Here is a 20,672-nt window from a genome sequence, read left to right on the forward strand (position 1 = left end):
TGCCAACAGAAAAGTGCTCTGAATGTACAAACACCAAGCTAAATGTTCAAAATATTGACTTCAAAGGTCAAATATCTACTTAAACAGACATTAAACAAACTTCCAGTGGATTTATGAACATATCAAAACATGTCATGATCAAATGTTTCAAAAAGTGTGTAAAATGTGTAAGGCGAAAGCATGAGGATGAATAATTTGACCCACCAAATTGAAAGTATTTAATTCATGAAACCGGTCTACTTTTTAAATAAATGTGTAAAAAGAGACTTGAATTACAAAAAAAAAAAAAAAAACTAAATTACTTGTTTACTAATCCATCCATCATAAAATCACTAGGGATTAAGGGTTTGCATTCAGCATCATTACTCCAGTCTTCATGTCACATGATCCTTCAGAAATCATTCTAATATGCTGATCAAGAAACATTTATTGTTATTATTAATGTTGAAACCAGTTGTGCTGCTTCGTATTTTTAAAATAGAAAATAAAAACGTATTTTAAAAAACCTTAAACAGTGGTGTAAATTGAAAATTAAGTGTAAATTAAATGCAAAATAAGCAACAAAAAAAAGAAGAAAAGAAAACAATTCAAGACAGCTTTTTATCATCTCAAATTTATTAATCTGTAATTTCTCAAGTTTTGACTGCTACTTGGACAATATTATTAGTGGTCATACATGTCATCCATCGGTTTCAAAGTGTATAGACATGGGGGTTCTAAGGAGCCTCTGTTTGAGTGTCAATTTTCACATTAAAATTTCCAGAGATGATTGGATCCACAACAGTAATGTGTTAAAAGAAAAAAAAAAAAAGTAAAAAGGTAAAACTGATCAAATCAAGAGGTCGGAGAACTGAACAATCATCCAACAGTTCTGTGCTCATTTTAGTATTCTTATAATCACTTCTTTAAAGCGACTTCTACTTCAACACTGAAATTATATACACATACAGAGTTTCAATACTGGCATTGGGCTGGTCACCAAATTGCACATAGTAAATGATTCCATTGTATACCAGGCAAATCCTCGTCCAATCACCTGGACAGGTAAAAAAAGTCTGTCTAGTCACCCTGTCATAGATTATTGTTCTTTATCAATTTCAAATGCCTAAATAAATCCATATAATTTAATTGGTGACAGCTCATTTTTAAAGCCACATGAGCTTGCAACACAGACAAACAATTTGGGGTTCCTTGTGATCATGAAAAACACTTTTTCCTTGATTAGGATACTGTCCATCTGCTCTACATGAGGATCGAACCAAATGAGAGCAGGCAAGTGCAGCATAGATTATTACAAAGACCTTTGTAAACAATAAACCAATAAACTCTAATGGGATGTTTGATATGAGGGATCCATCTACTAATTTATTCTGGATATACCCATTTTTTACATTCTCCCACCCTTGAATCCACAATGACGTATAGGAGTTTAAGCTAATCTGAGGCTAGGTGAGGTACTAATATTAGTGTTGTGTTAACTCTATAGCTGCTTTATACTAGTACAGTCCTATCTATACTACTATTTCATATACTCATCTGTTGTAGCTTATATAGCAACAGGCATTCATGTTACCATTCTACATAAAACAATCAATAACTGTAGAGAAACATCAGTTTTTATGAATATTTAACTAGTTTGGCCAAACAAATGTATCATTTTGAGTATCGCCAATCAATTTGTCCGGTAGATGAACTTCCTATTGATTTTCGACCAGCCCTTCAAAATTACAATTATTACAATATCAATGCCACAAAGACATTTCGATTGTGCAACGGTTGTGCTGATGTAGTACCATAAAGTCTAAACTCCTCAGTGTTTCCATAAACATGAAGATTACAACTCATTTCAGACGTTACAAGTACATATAATTACATGACCAAATGACCGTTTTCTTCTCCAAAACGTCTCCCGAATATATCTCTATTGTCACAGCTTCACATATTCAAGGCCTGGAGGATGATTTGGTTATTTCGAATTACAAGATACAAGGCAAAATACTACATTTCCCACAATCCTCTCCCATTCTCATTCAAAATAACATTCATTTTTGAAAGTGTACCTGAAGAGAAATGCTAGCTCTGATTACAGAGGGATTTACTCTTGTCAAATACTTGGCAGGAATAAGTACTGCATATGTTTTTACGCATATATATACACTGTATCGTAATGCCACAGTGCTACGCAACATGGGTTGACATGCCCAGCTCACACAAACTCACATTCAAGAGAATCACAACAGCATTCATGCATTGTGACAAAAGCCTAAACATCAGGCTGGAAGCTCTGGCGAACAACAAGCTGAAAAAATGAACTATGAATTTGGCAGGAAGAAAACAACAGAACCAGGAGAAAAACAGGTCTAAATGTGAATTTGCACCAGTTCCCATCAAGCCTTGAGCTTTGAACGTTGAAACAATCTTCTTGGTGAGGAAACCGTTTAAAACATGTGTAGTTTAGTGTATCAGAGAAAATGGAGGGTTCTAGAAAAGGCAAGAATCTGAGAAACAGTTAAAGCACTGCAGTTTCCTCGAATCTAATGCAAAGTCACCTCACATGGTCAGAAACAAAGTATGCACACAGGTATTTGCTAAGTGAAACTCTCAAAGGCTTTAGATACCACCTTTCACTCCATTTCCACATGGAAAACGTCTTCTGGAGATGCAAAAGAGTGACTGACGTGCAACTGAACTATAAGAGCAAAGCGTTTGATTCTCATGGACTGTCTTTTCAAGATGTTCCTCATGTTCTTCGAGTCCATATGGTGTACGTATCGTGATAGGCAGGTACTGCACTTGTGCTTGACACGGTGAGAGAGGTAGATCTGAGGTTTGCAACCGGTCAGACTGGCAATGGCGTAAAATTGAATGAAGTTGATGAGCACATCCAACCCAAATGGTCAACAAGTCAGGATGTTGGAGACCACTGAGGCACATCAGTGTAAATATCACAGGAAACACGGCTCACAAAGCGACCACGATTGGTTTCGAGAAAGACATGGATGGGTACTGACTGGCTAAGGCTTTGCGATGGAGTTCTGATGGACTTTTCGTGGTCATAAGCTCATGCTCTATTGCTTCTCCTTGTGCTTGGAGGCACTTTGGTTGTGCTTGAGGCATAACGGGTTAGTTTATCTGCTTGACTTCCACCAGTGCAGGTGAAGTCAGAGTGTCTGTACATGAAGTAGAGGTTAAAAACACACTGGGATGATGATACTCTCTCCTCCCAACCTCAGAAGACTCAGAAGTTGCTATATTCTGGGAAGAGAATACGTCTAAATCTAATCGGTCGTTATGATTCTCAGTCTGTGTGATTGTTCATGTAATTGGTCTTTTTGGAGTCCACTTTGCCTCCTCTTAGCTTGCCGGTAATGACCTTGTAGCAGCCGCGGGTGATTTTGTACATCCAGATTGTGTTGAGGATATCCAAACAAATGCAGGATACGATCCAGGCCACCTGAGCTGCCAGACCAAGCCTTTCGAACGCTGGCGTACCGAAGGTGCCAAACACTTTTGCCCAGTAGGGCGGCATCACAGCGATCCGTACGAGGAAGAACACGACCGCCATTGCGACGCCATTGGCGACAACCAGCCGGTGAGTACGAGGGTAAGCTAAAGCTTCGAAAAACCACCTGCGGAGAGAGAAACAGAGGTCAAATGAGAGGTTTAGCATTTGGAAAGGTAATGGATCTAAACAAAATCTCTCCAATTAAATAAATGAATCTCACCTTTGATTCACAAATGGCGTTGACAATTCTGAAATCAATCGGAAGTTTGCGAAATAAGGAAGCACTCCACGTGTCTGGAAAAAAAAACATTACAAATGTAGATCATATAGACAATTGATTGAATGTTTTCATTTTCTGAATTGTAATTTATTTAATTTTATTTCACATGATAATCATACTGAAATAGTAATGAAAAAAAAGAAAAAGAAAAAAGGAGAAGAAAGTCTTATTAAAAGTATTTTAGAATAATCTTTTACTGTTAATAATAGTATAATTATCGTTATTTATAAAATGTATATTATTATTATTGTTATTATTCAAATGTAGGTAGTGAAATATTAGTATTAATATTTGAAAAAAATGTTTATCAGCCAAATCAAAGTCAGGGTGGTGTAACCAACATGTTAAACTAACTAATAAACTAGGCATATTATAGTTAACTAAAACTCAAATTAAAACTAACAAAATAATATAAATGTTCACTAAAATAAAATAAAATAAAATCTAAAAACAAGTTTTATTTTAGCAAGTTGCCAAGGCAACATTTCTCATTTCAATTTATTTGAACTTGATGGTGGCTGTCAAATTGATTAATTGCAACCAAAATAAAAGTTTATATTTACATAATATGTGTGTGTGTATGTAATATTACATACATATAATGTAAACACAAACTTCTATTTTGGATGTGATTAATCACGATTAGTCGTTTTGACAGCCCTACAACTAAAACTGAAATAAAAATAATAAAAACAATATAGAGATATATAAAAAACATATTAACACCTAAAAATGACAAAACATAACAAAATAACTAAATCTATAAATACAAATTGATGATGATTCATAATATTAATGAATTAATAATAATAAACACTATAATAGTATTTCATCGATACTGAAATAATACAGTAATGAACTTACTAAATAAATAAACAAATAAATGATACAAGTCCAAGAAAACAGGCAATTTGTGATATTCAAAGACAATATTCAAAATTACAAAATTCTAAATTGAAATAAAAACAAAAAACAAACAACTGTTGAAAATGACACTTACATAAACTTTTCTATAATGTATGTATGCCACCTTCTAAGAACTTTCCATTCTCACTTTTATTTGATTCTTATCATTAAAGATTTTTTATTTTTATCCTTATTTATAGTAAATATCCACAATTTCAAGGGCATTTAATGTCCTTTGTATTTCCAGGTACTTGCCAGCACAAATCCATAAGCGTACAGCGCCGCCAAGTGGTGACAGACAAAAAAAGTGTCACCCATGGTACTCCAGTTACAAGCCAGAAGCACCAGGTCTGAGAGAAGAAGAGGTGACGGAAGAGAAAACAAGAGAGTTAAAAAATGTAGACAAACCTGAAAAGATCTGTGTGTAATCTGTGCTTGAACTTCCATAACAAAACAATGATTCATACCATAGAACAGGTATCCACATGTGATGGCCACATTTAGCTTAACCATGTTAGGATCACCCCTGAGGAAAGACAAAAAAGGATACAGCTCAACAAACGGCAAAGACAACAGTATAAGAAATGCAGTCAGTCAGAAATGGAAATGTCTGGACTTGACAAGATTAACATGAATGGCTTCTTTCTGAAGGGTGTAATTTATAAAAGCGTCACCACACAGTTAACCTGCAGACAGAAACCCAAAGCATGAAGGAGTGGTGCTGCTTCTGACTCAAGCCATTTATTACTCTACTAATCACTGGCAACACACCACTGTCCACACTGCCAACTCTACAACTGACATTACACCACAGACATATTGCAGTCAAATTCAATTCACCTGGCTGAACATGCAGTGATATCTGACTGGTGTTAATCTACAACGTTTGCATGTAATCGTATCTTGTAAATAAATAGCTACATATCTAGTTAACTGCAAATATACTATAAAATGTTTATTTAAGTTTGCTGAGAGTATTTTGTGGCAAACTTGTGACCTTTTGAACCAATCAGTTTCATGCATTTGAAAAATACTGAAATCTATTTTATTATTTTTCAAAATTCTATGTTATCCATTTTCCTTTTTTGATTTGTAATGGTTTAATTACATTTTAATAACCAAAAAGGATTCTTTTTTTTTTCTTCTGGATTCTGTGTTTTATGATTTTATATAAACTTTAACAATTTTATTTATCAAATGAAATTCCTTTCAGTTTTAGCAAACAAAGTGATGCACAATAGAAGTTTACTGTTTAAATGAAAACATGGACGAAAAATTGTGATATTGTGTGATATTCCTTAAATTAAGTTTCAATAAACTATTATTATTAATACTTTGAGTACATTCTACTGTACAATAGTAATATATTTCTGTTATAATTTCTTCTAGTTAAACCAAACTTTTATTTTGACAGGTTGTCGTGATGACCTTAGTATGCCACAGAGTAAAAAAACAAACAAAAAACAAATAAAAAAGGTAACAGTGACTTTTTATCTCACAATTCTGACTTTTCCCCTGCAATTCTTAGAAAATTGCGAAATATAAACTCAGAATTGCGAGATGTAAACTCAGTGGAGGCTTTCACATGGACAAGCATCAAGCACCGGCATATGCTGGTTTAAGCTGTTTGTTTTCATGAAAATACATTCAAGTGCAGTCAACGGGGTCATTTGAGAGTTACAGAAGAGATCAAATGACTAAACAAACCCATGCGCTCGCCATATGGAAGATGAATATCTCAAGTCAGCATTACAGTACGTGTGTCCCTGAGATGTGTGTCTCTCTGTGACCCTGTAAAGCGATCAGGGAACTGATACACAGCGGTCGCAGGTGTGCAGTAGCAGAGGAGGTGTGTGTGAAACACAACCTCAATTCGAGCGCTAGCGGCCTCTTGTACACAGGAAGCTCAGTTACCCTCAGTGTGACTCCGCTGTCACCTTCACTGACCTCTGACCCCTCTGATAAACATTCAACTCTCACTGCCCATCCAGCACTAATGCATGATTTCATGCCTGGAATATTAAAACTTATGTGTGCAAGTGGTATTTACAATCTTTCTTACTAAATATATGGAAAAAAATAAGGAAGGCTTTACTGTAGTAGACCAAATTTTTAGACCTGTTTATCTCTGCCATTTTGCATGGGTCTGCATGTGAATTTGCTCATCCGTTTATGAATGATTATTAGGTTTTAATCATAAAACCTAAGTCATAAGGTGGACGATGTACCATATACCAAGTTTATATGATTATTACACAATCTGTGACGACAAAATTGCATTAAATAAAAATGCTATTTTTCACCAGTGTTCCGTGTTTGCAGTAAGATGCTCACAAATTTGAGAAGTCGAATCAAGCATTTATTTTATAGAATATTTAATTGACATTGACCAGCACCAATAAAATGAAACACAATAATTAATTAATTAATCAAAAAGTACTGTAGCTTAGAGTATAAAAAAAAAAAGTATTAAAAAAATAAAATAAGCGTTTTTGAAGTACTAAAATATCTAAAATTAAATAAACTAAAATTAATAAATAAAAAATGAATAAAAACTATATAGACATTTAAAACACTAATAAAATAACTAATAAATTAGTGCTGTCAAACGATTAATTGCAAAACTTTTATTTCGGATGTGATTAATCGTGATTAATCGCTTGACAGCACTAATTAAAATATAAACTAAAATATAACTAAAAATAAAAATAATATAATAACAAAAACATAAAATATAAAAATAAAATCTAATTCAAAATACCAACAAAAATTATAATATTTTATCAGGGATACTAAAATAACGCTGCTGTAGCCTTAAATACATAAACTTGGTGATAATTTGTCAGGAAAAATATATAACACCAGAATCATTACTTAAAAAATGGGGATTTTAATTATAATTTTTAATCTAATATATTTCTTTCATTGGCTTTCATTATGGTTTGATCGTGGAACATGTCATTCTGACATTAATCTTTAACCTACTTATCAGGTTATTTGATTTTTACCTGAATACAGATTCTCAACTAAACTCATTGAGGAAAAATTATTTAGGTCACAGTTTATTTAGACAAATAGATGTAGTATTAGCCTTCAAATGGACACACCTAAGCATGTTTCTTCACCTTTGATCTCATTCAGTTCACTATGTGGACGAGCAGGTCAGCTTCAGAGAACAGACAACTGCCCAGACAGGCCAGACTTGCAGTACAGACGAGTCGAATGAAAGCCATTATAGTGAAAGAATGGGTGACGGTGTATTTACTATAAAACACAAAGAGATCAGCTTGAAAGTTTGAAAGGCTCTATGGAGTGTAACTCTTCAGGTGAGACTGGATCCAACTTGTTTTAAAAAATGGAGTAAACTGGCATAAGGCTAATCATTTTGACTGAGCATTCAGCAAACAAAAGCAATTACAACAATTCAACTTTCAAGAATGTATTGAGTCATTCTACAAAATGAGTGGCTTTTGCGTCCTTCGTTATGTACATGATGACTGTAAAAAATATGAATATGGCTATTATAGTTGGAAACACAGGAGTGAGGACAGACAAAAAAAAGCATAAAATCAGTGAAGACTTCTTTGTTTTGAATTTTTCAGAATCCTCTAAATATATATTTCCTGGTTCAAATGAAGAGCCAAATCCCACATTTGACATGACGTCAACTAAAAGGCATGTTGTTGTGCCCTCAGGTTATGCATTGACCTAGTTACCATCATAACTCCCCCTTATTAAAATAATGTATTATTTCATACTTCAAACACAGCAGCTGACATCATCTTCCTTTCAGCAAATGAACTCTGCAAGAACATGAAAATATCTTTATCACTTCATCTGATATTTCAGTAAGTTTGCCAGAAGGAACACTCAAACCGTCATTTTTTTTTTTTTTTTTTTTTAACAGTAAACAACTGCTGAAACTTGAAAACAAGTTGTCTGCAGAAATATTAGCACTAAATTTATTTTCTAAAATTCACCTTGAAGCATCATACCCTTGAGCCAGCGTTATTTTCATATAATTTAAATATCATTGTAGTTTATATTAATATTTTGAATTAGTTTTTAAATTTTTATTTCTGTCTAGTTTTTATTAATTTTTTCAGTTGAAGTTATTTTAGTACTTCAACTTGATGAAAATTAGAGATGAAAGTGAAATAAATTTAGTTGAAATTTTCTTATATTTTATTTGATTCCACTTTAAGTTGATTTTATTTGAAGTATTTGATATTTTTAGTTGTGTTTAGTTAATTATACTAATTATGCCTTGAGCACGAGTTTTATATGTTGTTTTTCTGCATTAAAAAAAAAAAAAAAATTATTAATAGATTTTATTTAATTTTTCATTTGTTATTTTAATACTTCAACTTGAAAAGAAGAAAAAAAAACTAAAGATGTGGACTAGGCAACTAACTGAAATTAATTTAGTTTACGTTTCCTTACATTAAGTTCACTTTACATTTATTTTATTTGAAGCAACAGAAACAATTTTTGATGGTTTTAGCTGTAATTTTCGTTTTGGTAAACTATGTCCATGCCTTGAGCATAATGGCTAAACTGTAAAACTGCCAACTCTGTTACGATCGGCCCCCGAAATGCATTAGTTATGGACTGAATTATATTAATATTGATCAACGTAGCTTGAGATGCACAATGCAATTTACCTACAGTCGAAACTGGATATTTACAACACCATGCCATGGCTGCTCAGACTGGTCACAACGAGAACAGCAAAATAACGAGAGAAACCTTTCCTTCTAAACAGTGTCATGATCCCACGACACCCACTGAAGAGTCAAACTGGATGTGAAATAGAATGACCCTGTTTGTATTGGGATGAGGATGAGATGAGGTTCTCAGCAATCTCCCTCTCTTCTCTCTCTAACACTCTTTTTTCTTGTGTTTTTGGGGGAGCGTTACTGCCGAGATGGCCTATGGGACAGAGGAGAGAGGAGGCCTGGAGGAGTGTCACATGATACGACAGAGGAGGGGGTCTGGGAATCTGTTGTTTCCTGTTGAAAAGGCGCCTTGTTGGCAAGATTAAAAACTCTCTAATCTGACAGAGCGAGAAGGGAGAGAGGAAAAGAGACACTGACAACAGGCAGAAATACAGTTCCCTCATGACTGAGTCACTCACACAGGTGACCAAAGAAAGCAGAGGTGATGAGAAAGGGGAAAAGAAATAAAGCGAGAGCAGATGTGACAAAACAAAAAGAGAATTCAAGAATTTAAAAACACATTCAATTTTTCCACAGAGACACTGATTTTTTTTCAATGATTATTTGTAAAGCTTTCGAAACAAAACTACTCTGAGACGTAATCGAGTTCATCTTCCTATACTATCTAACTATTTATGTGTGTTAATATTTTTATTAACATTTTATTTACACAAGGATACGTTTTCTACGTGGAATTACGCTTTGATCTGAACGCAAACAGCGCATTTGTGTGTCGCGGCTGACACGGAAGAGTGTACGCATTTTGCATGCAGCGATACTCTCCAAAATGGCGCTATGATGACGTTACGGTGCCGAATTGTTGAATAAAGTCATTAATTTTTGTAAAAAGTATTCTCGTCGCTTCATAACTTTACGGTTGAACCACTGATGGCAGATGGACTATTCTGACGATGTCTTTCATACTTTTCTGGACCTTGACAGTGTTATTTACTTGGAAGTCAATGGGACAGTCACAAGCCTCCCGGTTTTATCCAAAATATCTTAAATTGTGTTCAAGACGAACAAAGCGGGGAGTAAACGTTCTTTTGTTCGTTCCAAAGTTTGTTTACAAAGTAACTTTGTTTTTTCTTCTCCGTTTACTTTTTTACTTCAAATCAAAGATGTCTGGCATGATTCAAGGCTCTTTATTAAAGAATTTCATGAAATCCCTGCAGAAAATGAAAGGGAAAATGACCTTGAGTGTTGCACTCAAGAAAATGCGAAAACAAGAAGAGATGAATATATAAGTGAGATGAAAAGGAGACATGCACTCTGTTCCTTGTGAGCTGCCTTGTATTTCGGAGAGCTTTTAACAAACAGCAACTTAAATATGAATCAGAACCATGAATCAAAAAACATACTATCCAAAAATATTTATAAGAGTATTATTATTATTATTATTAGGCCATAAAATGCTGTTTTGGTAGGCAGCTCACTAAGGTTTTGGAGCAGAGCTATAGAGGACAGAGGAGGTGACAACCACTAAAGACAAATTACCATTCTTCCCCTTCAGGATGCAAGGATGCAGACCAAACAGGCAGCAGGCAGAAAAGGAAAGATTAAAGAGAGGGAAGGAAGAAAAGAAAAATAAAGAAAAGAAGACAAATGAGACGGCTGTTGTGTGCACTGGCAACTACAGAGGACACATTACTGATGACAAGAGCAAAAGTTTCAATTAAAACTTCAGGACATTTTTCTCAGTTGGACATATAGTCCATGATATTGACACTTACATATTGATTGGTACTAACTGTAGGTTTGATTCTTGCTTTTGGGACTTTTATGAATTCAAAAATAGCTGAAAGATACATTGTTTGAATTTGGTTGTAAACAGTGAAAAATATGAAATATCACAATGAGATCCAAGTAGTACACAGAGTTGAAAATCCACTCTGGTTTTGAGTTATCGGCATCTTACCAGACAGGGTCCTCATTGACAGCATCGTCGTACCAGAGGATATAGAGGCAGAACAGCCCCACAATTAAAGCATGGACAGTGGACACCAGCCTGAGGACATAAAAACAGCTCAGATGAAACAATATTCAAACAACACTGCTCATTGTCATTCTTCCTGTCATTCCAGGGTCTGTACAGTTGCCTATTCAGTTCAACGATTCAATTCCAATGCATGAATCTGAATTTTGACATGCTGGAACCAAATAGACATTTATAAGTACAACCTTAACCCTAACCCTACAATCAATAATTTAATAACTGTGCCAAGGGCCACAAAAATCACTGTATGATTTGCACATTGGGTCGAAAGAAATCAGCATTAGGAACATCACATAGATAGCATGATGCTGACACAGTAGGAAACGGTATCTACAGTAGATAACTGACAGTGAATGAACTGTGATTTAGTGTGCATGTGTCTGAGTGAGTTTGTGAGAAAACACTGTGTGTGGACTGTAGACTTTGATATCTGTTATCTGTGCTACGAGAACCCCCCTATAAGACACTTCTCACTATTTGACAGGACACAAACCAAAAGGCAAAATATTTTATGAAAACCAACAATCTAATGTTTTGTTTTATTTATTTATTTTTGTATTCTCTGTTCTACCCTGTTAAGTATTGTGAACAAAGTAATCAAGGAAATGCTTACCATCACTTTACCTGATTACATCAAATGAACAATACAGCCTTATTTTCATCCCTTGAGAGTGTGAAAAATGTTTCATCATTCAGTTTTTTACAGGTATCCATAAACTAATTTAAAAACAGATAAGCAATCTATTGTGCAAAATGCTTTGCACTAAAAAAACAAACATATTCTAATTACAAGTATATTATTGTAGCATTTTTAAAAATCAGGGTTGGTTAAACTTTCAGAAATTAAAGTGGTCTTTATAGGAAAAGAAAGAAATGATGCAACTGCATTTATTTTTTACAGACAGTGCAAGTGATCAATGCAGTTGGTTCTGTGCTCCATTAATATCATATCCGTTTCATTCACAATGTCATGACTTTTAAAACAATGTCAAAACAACAATAGGTGGTATTTGGCATCTACTAAAAACAATTCAAATTGAGTGGTTAACCTTTGACATTTTATATAAATATTGTTCAGAGACCTATCTCTTCCTAACTAAGTGCTGTAAGGTCTAAGTTAACCAGGTTCAGAAGATTACAAAGAGGAAAGGTGATTAGACCAAACTGCCATTCACCTACATTTCACAATACAGTACAGTACAGTACAGTACAGTACAGAGATCACTAGATCTCGCTCATGTTGGGTTACACTCATGTACGACATTATGAATGATATTTGAAAGCTTGTTTGTACTTCTCAAGTTCTTAAGAATCTTAAATTATCTCTACGTTTCTTTAAAGTCCTTTGCAACATTATGTTTTCTTAAAAAAAAAATAATAATCCTTAGATCAGAATGAATAATACTTCTTAAAATTGTCACCCAAAAATGACAATTCTGTCATCATTTACTCACTCTGATGTTGCTTCAAACCCGTATGAGTTTCTTTCTTCTGCCGAGCACAAAAGAAGATATTTTGAAGAATGTGTGCAAAAAAATAAAATAAAATCAGTCCTGGTAGCCATTGGCTTCCATAGTATTTTTTCCTTACAATGCAAGTCAATGGCTATCGTCGATTATTTGGTTACCAACATTCCATCTTTTTTGATGTTCCACACAAGAAAGAAACTCATACAGGTTTGTTACAACCTGAGGGCAAATTATAACAAAATTATTTTTTTTAGGTGAAGTATCCCTTTAAAGTTGTCTAAATACCTAGAATCCAATCTAAGGTCTTAAAGGTAAAATGTTTAATTCATTTATTGGGCTGATTTAAATATAAGCATTAGAACATTACTACTTAACCAAAGCTTAATAATTTGACAAATATACACAGGTGGTCAGAATTGTTGGTACCCTTGGCAAATATGATCAAAGGCGGCTGTGAAAATAAATCTGCATTGTTAATCCTTTTGATCTTTTATTTAAAAAAAAAAAATATTCACAAAAATCTAACCTTTCATTGGATAATAAGAATTTAAAATGGGGGGGAATATCATTATGAAATAAATGTTTTTCTCTAATACACATTGGCCACAATTAACGGCACCCTTTATTCAATACTTTTTGAAACCTCCATTTGTCAGTTTAACAGCTCTAAATGTTCTCCTATAATGCCTGATGAGGTTAGAGAACACCTGACAAGAGATCAGAGATCATTCCTTCATCCAGAATCACTCCAGACCCTTTAGATTCCCAGCTCCATGTTGGTGCTTCTTCTCTTCAGTTCACTCATTTTCTACAGGGTTCAGGTCAGAGGACTGGAATGGCCAGCAGAAGCTTGGTTTTGTGCTCAGTGACCCATTTTTGTGTTGTTTTTGAGGTTTGCGTTTGGATTATTGTACGGTTGGAAGATCCAAACATGGCCCATTATAAGATTTCAAGAGTCATTCACTTATTGATTTTTTTATCTGTTGGTATTTGATAGAATCCATGATGCCATGTGTCTAAACAAGATGTCCAGGACCTCCAGCAGAAATATAGGCCCACGACATCAAAAATACAGCAGTATATTTCATTGTACACATGGGGTACTTTTTATCCCTGTGTTCACCAAACCCATCTTGAGTGTTTGCTGCTAAAAAGTTCATTTTTTAGTTACATCTGACCATAGAAGCCAGTCCCATTTGAAGTTCCAGTCGTGTCTGATATGCTGGAGTTTGTTTTTGAATGAGAGCATTTTCTTTTCTTGATTTTTTTTTGTCTTGAAACCCTCCCGAACAACATGTGGTGTAGATGCTGTTTGATATATTTTTTTGAGGTTTTATGACCCCGAGACTCAACTATCATCTTCAATTCTCCAGCTGTGGTCCTTGGAGAGTCTTTAGCCACTCAAACTCTCCTTCTCACCGTGCATTAGGACGATATAGACACACGTCCTCTTCCAGGCAGTTTCATAACATTTTATGGTGGAAATGGGAATTTTCACTGCTCTAGCTTTTTTCTTAAAGCCACTTCACTAATTTGTGAAGCTCAATTATATTTTGCTGCACATCAGAAATATATTCTTTGGTTTTTCTCATTGTGATGGATGATTAAGGGAATTTGGGCTTTGTTTTCCCTCCTATTTATATTTCTGTGAAACAGGAAGCCATGACTGGATAATTTCATGTTCATAATCACCCTGGAGTGCTCAAAATTGTGAATATGAATGTAAATATACTTCAGAGTCATTTTCTAGGGCTGCCAATAATTGTGTCCAACGTGTATTTGAGAAAAACATTTCATAATGAGATTTTCCCCCCATTTTCAATTGTTTTAGTTCAATGAAAGGTTAGATTTTTGTGATTGGTTTTAAATAAAAGATCAAAAGGATTAATAACGCAGGTTTATTTTCACAGCCTTCTTTGATCACATTTAACAAGGGTACCAACAATTCTGACCACATGTGTACCTTTAAGATTTACCAGTGTAAAGTTTTGAATTTGACTATTGCAAGATAGTATCCGTCAACTTAAATTTGATTATACTATTAATACTATAACTTTATTCTTAATATAAAACTTACATATTTAATAAACGTTAAAGAACATTTAATATTTGAGGACTTAGAAACACTTACGAACATTCTTTAGAATTTTCACGAGGATTGGAGACGGTTGCAGTTTCGCCTGAATAACAACGCAACATTCTAAATTTGAATTCTTTATTCATCACGAATTCTCTGAAATATGAAAGAGGGCGACTGCGTCACAATACCCCGGTACGTCGTCATAATGCGCTGCATAATAATGCGCAACCGTCTCCGATCCTCATTTTCACGAATCCAGCATCAATTGTTCTTTGCTTCACAAATGGACCCAGTAGCATTATCAACACTGCTATACATGCATATTTCCTTGAAATGTGACTTCATTTTCCCTGCTTTAGTCTATATCTGTGCATGTTTGATGATTATTTATACATCCATACATATCTAGCGGCCAGTCCATCTCTATTTGTACTGTTTACCCATACATGCATGCATGCATTTCTACTCACATTTCTATTAGAGCAGTGCTGAGTTATATGAGGCTGATACCTGGAGTTCCAGTCGTTGAGTTTGTTTGGAGGAAGTTTCCCATAACCCTGTGTGAAGTTGGAAGACAGAACCGGACTGACGCAAGAGAAGAAGAGCTGGAACCCCACAAAGCTGCCGGCCACCACATACACCTCTCTCATATCCATCTCTCACCTGCACAAGAGACATCACAACACCCACCATCACATCTGTGCTCTTACCTGCGCTTATTCTGCAAACTCTTACCAGTCCAGAGCACAGCAACTGACCCTTCATTCATTTCACAAAGACTGTGTTAGGCATTAATCTGCTTGTGAGTAAAAAAAGTGGCGTGGCAAAGTAAGTTATTAAACATGCAACATTGTGAATGAAGTCATTGTTTTCAAATGTTCAAAGAAGATTAACAGCGTGGGAGAACAGTGATGGAGAATGTGAGAGAAGGAACGTGAAAGACAAATTTTAATCGTTTTAATACTTACTTTTTTTTTTTTTTGAAAATACTTATTTTTGTGTTTCTGTTTCCACTAAAAAAAAATCATAATTTGTTTGTCAAATTCTGTAAAGGGAAAAGAGAACAAATAGCTTAAAACCTTTACACACATCTACATTTACAGTATTTAGCAGGATTTTATCTATATTCACGAAACATTCTTAAGAATAAAATTCCTCTTCCAAATAAGAAATAAGAACATTTTGTATTCCAAAAAATACAAATGCTCTTTTCTTTTTTTCTTAAAATTGTTCTTAAAACAAAACTTAAAAATCATTATAAATAAAGTTTTGACGACCTCATATTTGTCAAAAATCCTGTTAAATACAACTTGTTTTAAAGGTAAAATGTTTAATTTATTGTGCAGTTTCACATATTGTGCATTACAACATAAGAAAATTATCCTGTGACAGTTAAAGTCATTAAATAAACACATTTCATGCATTTTACAATAAATTTTTTTATTTAAAATTTTGTTGATTGCATCATTAAGACTTACCACTGTGTAATGTTTTGAATTGTTTGTATTAAACAATGCAACCTCATGTGCATGATAGTATAAAATCAGTCAACTTCTATTATGCAGTTAAGAATATAATTTTATTCTTAAGAAATTAAAATGTTCTTAGGAAAATATTTGAGAGAATAGACAGCGTATTCACACATTTATGAACAATAGTCTTAAAAGAAAATGACTATAAAAAGAGAATATTTTAGGAAATTTGGAAGAAACGAGCACAAACATCTCATATTTCAGGTCAGTCTACAAATCTCAGAAAAATGAGCGCGAGAGGCAAGAGGAATGTAATAAGTGTGTGTCTCATTATAGGGTGGGTCACTGACCCCCAGCATGCAGAAGGGTCATATTGAGTCATCTGGTATTTTTCAAGCTGTATCACTGTATCAAGCTATAACACACAAACACACACACACACACACACACACACAGCAGAACTACTACACTGTGCATCAATGTCTCTGCAATAAAACATTCCTTCAACATATTTCATCTATAAATAAATAGTCTTTTAACCTAAAGCAACCAAAAATAAAACACATTTTTTTCCATACAGTAATGCATTATTTTTAGTACCAAACGCATGATTTTCCAAATACGCTGGATTCTTTCACACAAACGTCCGGTTGTTCTTTTTAAATTCTTATGCATGCGGCAAACTGTGCGCATTTACTTGGACTTCCAGAAGAGAGGCTGAAGAATCCATTGCGAAACCCCTCATGATCAGGTCTAATACACAAACAATGGGCTCAAGTGCACTAATCCCACCAAAAATGTGAGTAAACACATAGCTGTACTTTATTAAGATTAAACTAACGAAGGTTTAAATCATTTACCCATGTACTGACAATAAGACATTGATTAAAGAGGAGCAGATTGGGTCATGATGAGATCTGCACAATGTCTTTCTTTAATCTAGTAACCAGCCTCCTGTTGCCCCATGTTAACACTTCCATTGTGTAAATCTATTTACAGACTAAAAAAGGTGACTGGCAACATGTGATCTCCTGTGAAGAGGGCACGTATGGAGCACATTCTGTAGCAGTGACACACAAAAAAGGGAATGTGCTTCAGGTAACTTTCAACAACAAACAATCGACCACTACATTACAGACTTTCATGGCTGGTCAAATGGCTGGAAATGAATAAGATTTGGGAATAATGCACAAATGAATGTCAGATCCATAACATGATACAATAGACTAGATGACATTTCGATAACAACAAACCAAATGCATGTAAGTGTATATGACTCATTTCTAAACTTTTGATATTTTCTCCTCAGGCCAATCACTATTAGGTTTGAACATCAGCTGAAGCTTGACTTTGATAAATGTGTCTTAAGGAAGCAGGTGTGTGGTTGACTTGTATCTATTTATCACTTCCCACCTGTGCACTATGATAAGTGAAAGGTTAAATGTCATTATACTGAACATGACACGGAAGAAAATCCATGTGCCAAAATACATTTGACTTGCCAACACAACAAGTTTGCAGTTTATTTTTGCGGATAAAAAAAAAGAAGAAGAAATATATTGTTTCTGAAATAAGCTGTCAAATAATAACAACTTGTGTGATTTTATCTAATAGATCATGGTCTAAAAATGTAATTTCTGACCTTTAAAGTGTTACTGTACTGTCCACACACACTCACATTAAACTGAAACAACAACAACAACAAAAAAAACGTATGTATAGTGTTTTAATCTCTTACTCAAAAAATACCCTTAAATACAGACGTACAGTATATAAACATATATAGTACATATTTTATCAATGTTATTTTTAAGAAAAAAGAACACATAAAATTATTTAAATTATATACACTCTGTATAAAAAATTTAAATGTACAGGTAATTTTCTGCCAAATTACTTATTGATACAGTATATTGTGCCCTATTTTTTATTTTTTACAGATAATACAATTTTCTATATTCAGTTTTAGAGGGAGGAGTTAAAAATCTGGGTACAGCGATTTTAGCAAATGTTAACCTTTCAAAACTCCTATATAAAGTACACAATTATAAAGTTCAAATACATTTAAATCTTTCCTTCAAAACCAGAAGGAACCTGTTCCTTAAAATAATCACGCAAGGCTATTTTCATTTTCGTATGATAGTCTATTTTAAGAAGCTGTAGGACAAGAAGCGTGTGACAAAGAAAAAAAACAGCTATCACACAAAATTATGCGGAAGCTTGCTCCACTGAGCAAGTGCAGTTTCGCCTGAATAACAGCGCAACGTTCTAAATTTGAATTCTTTATTCATCACGAATTCTCTGAAACATGAAAGAGGGCGACTGCGTCACAATACCCCGGTACGTCGTCATAATGCGCTGCATAATAATGCGCAACCGTCTCCGATCCTCAAACTCTCGAACAATAACAACACGAGCACGCAGCGAATCCTGCCGCTTCAACGCAAGAAAATGTGTAGCATGTGCAGTGTATAAGAAAATTCTGCATTTATAAGTGACTCGAATGAGCGTCCAAACCGACTCCTACGCGCTAAACTTTTCTATTCATCTGTCGCCGTAACAATGGCCATGTAAATAATGCATGTGTGACAGGTGCAGAGAGCGATGTTTCTGCACACACACGCTTTGCGAATGACATTTACAGTGTGTATTACCTGATAAGAGTCTCATAGGTCTGTGTAAACGTGTCCAGATCCTGTTGTCTGCTTTCTTCTGTCCACGAACCCAGTTTTTTCTGGATGGCGACGGCTAGCGAGCGCTTTGCCCACTCGCTGTCTTCAAACCCGCACGTCGTCTGTGGCGTACTGGCGAATAAACCTGTACTTCTGGAGCGAGGCCATTTCCCACCTTTAAAAAACACGCAAGGGTTTCGTAAAGCCCCACGGAGCCCGCTGCAGCAAACACTGCATTTCTTCACCGTATTGACAGGCTCCTCGGTTACGTCAGCACGGCCCCGCCCACGCCTCCTCCCAGCACACACCCCCTAATTAAGCCACGCCCACCATGCAGACACAATTTATGAAAACCCACAGTCTCAGAGGATAACCGGTCTATCTAGCTATAAAACATTTGTATTTCTAGTATATTTTCTGGAGCACGTAATGCAAAAAATAAAGCAAAAATAAAAAAATCTTAGGATTTAACAAGCTGTTTTAAATAAATAGTTCACCCGAAAAGGTAAATTTGCTAAAAATGTCCTCACCCTCAGGCCATCCAAGATGTAGATGAGTTTGTTTCTTCATCCAAACAGATTTTGGTGAAATTTAGCATTTCATCACTTGCTCGTCAATGGATCCTCTGCAGTGAATGGGTGCCGTCAGATTGAGAGTCCTGTGAAACTAAAAGCTGCATGTTTGTAAGAATCAAATCCATCAAGACTTATTTTTTAACTTCAAACCATTGCTTCTGGCTAAAACACGTCATCTCTCCATTGCTTTCTCCAGCACCGTTTATGAGCAAAAACAGTCCAAAACAGTTTTAAACAAATATTGATGTGAGAGGACAACAGGACTTTTTCACTGAAGGACATGGATTGTTTAAAGTTAAAACATCTTGATGGATTTCTTTATTACATGTTTTCACTTAACAAGATGTTAATTGATGGACTGGAGTGGTGTGGATTACTTGTGGATTATTGTGGTGTTTTTATCAGCTGTTTGGACTCTCATTCTGACGGCACCCATTCACTGCAGAGGATCCGAGCAAGTGATGTAATGCTACATTTTTCCAAAGCTGTTCTGTTCAGGAAACAAACTCATCTATTTAAACCAAGCCACACTGCATGAATCCCCTTTAGGAGAAATGCATTAAAGCATGACAGCAGCAGATTTTAGTTGACTGATATGTGTTGTGCAATATTGACCGTGTAATGACACATCATGAGCAAACTACTCTGGGAAAACACTGCTGGGGTTTCTTTGGGTTGTTTTTTTTTTGGTTTGAAATTGTTTCCAGAACGAAAAGCCTTTAACGGTCTGTCTGTAGCTGTTTACTAATAAAATGGCTTTACTTTTTTTTTTTTGTACTTTTTTTGCCCCTTAGCTATACTGTCATTTGATTGTATAGACGTAATAACCATCAGAAGATGGCAATGAATAGTTCTGCTTGTTATTTAACTCAGCTAGCCTTAACTACAGTATGTGGACATCATAATTACTATCTAAAACACCTCTGCAGTTGCATAACTTATTTTATAGGTGACATCAAACGTATAATTATCTGGGGAGCTTTTGTCTTGCAGACGAGA

General features: G+C 34.8%; 1 protein-coding gene across 5 annotated transcripts; it reads right to left on the reverse strand.

Moving 5' to 3' along the window:
* Positions 1 to 601: 601 nt before the first annotated feature.
* Positions 602 to 19,364, reverse strand: tlcd4b (TLC domain containing 4b). Of its 5 annotated transcripts, XM_058770062.1 has the most exons (7): positions 19,081 to 19,364; positions 15,465 to 15,617; positions 11,328 to 11,417; positions 5,159 to 5,217; positions 4,947 to 5,041; positions 3,726 to 3,799; positions 602 to 3,629 (listed from the first exon to the last, which is right to left on the reverse strand). In XM_058770062.1, the coding sequence occupies exons 2-7, from the start codon at positions 15,608 to 15,610 to the stop codon at positions 3,299 to 3,301; spliced, it is 795 nt and encodes a 264-aa protein (XP_058626045.1). In that variant the 5' UTR covers positions 15,611 to 15,617; positions 19,081 to 19,364; the 3' UTR covers positions 602 to 3,298. The 5 variants fall into 5 exon arrangements, with proteins under 5 accessions (XP_058626045.1, XP_058626047.1, XP_058626048.1 ...); XM_058770064.1 differs by lacking the exon at positions 4,947 to 5,041 and having other exon boundaries at positions 5,100 to 5,217; XM_058770065.1 differs by lacking the exon at positions 19,081 to 19,364 and having other exon boundaries at positions 15,425 to 15,607.
* Positions 19,365 to 20,672: the final 1,308 nt, after the last annotated feature.

This window comes from Onychostoma macrolepis, chromosome 03, assembly GCF_012432095.1.
Source record: "Onychostoma macrolepis isolate SWU-2019 chromosome 03, ASM1243209v1, whole genome shotgun sequence".
NCBI lineage: Eukaryota > Metazoa > Chordata > Actinopteri > Cypriniformes > Cyprinidae > Onychostoma > Onychostoma macrolepis.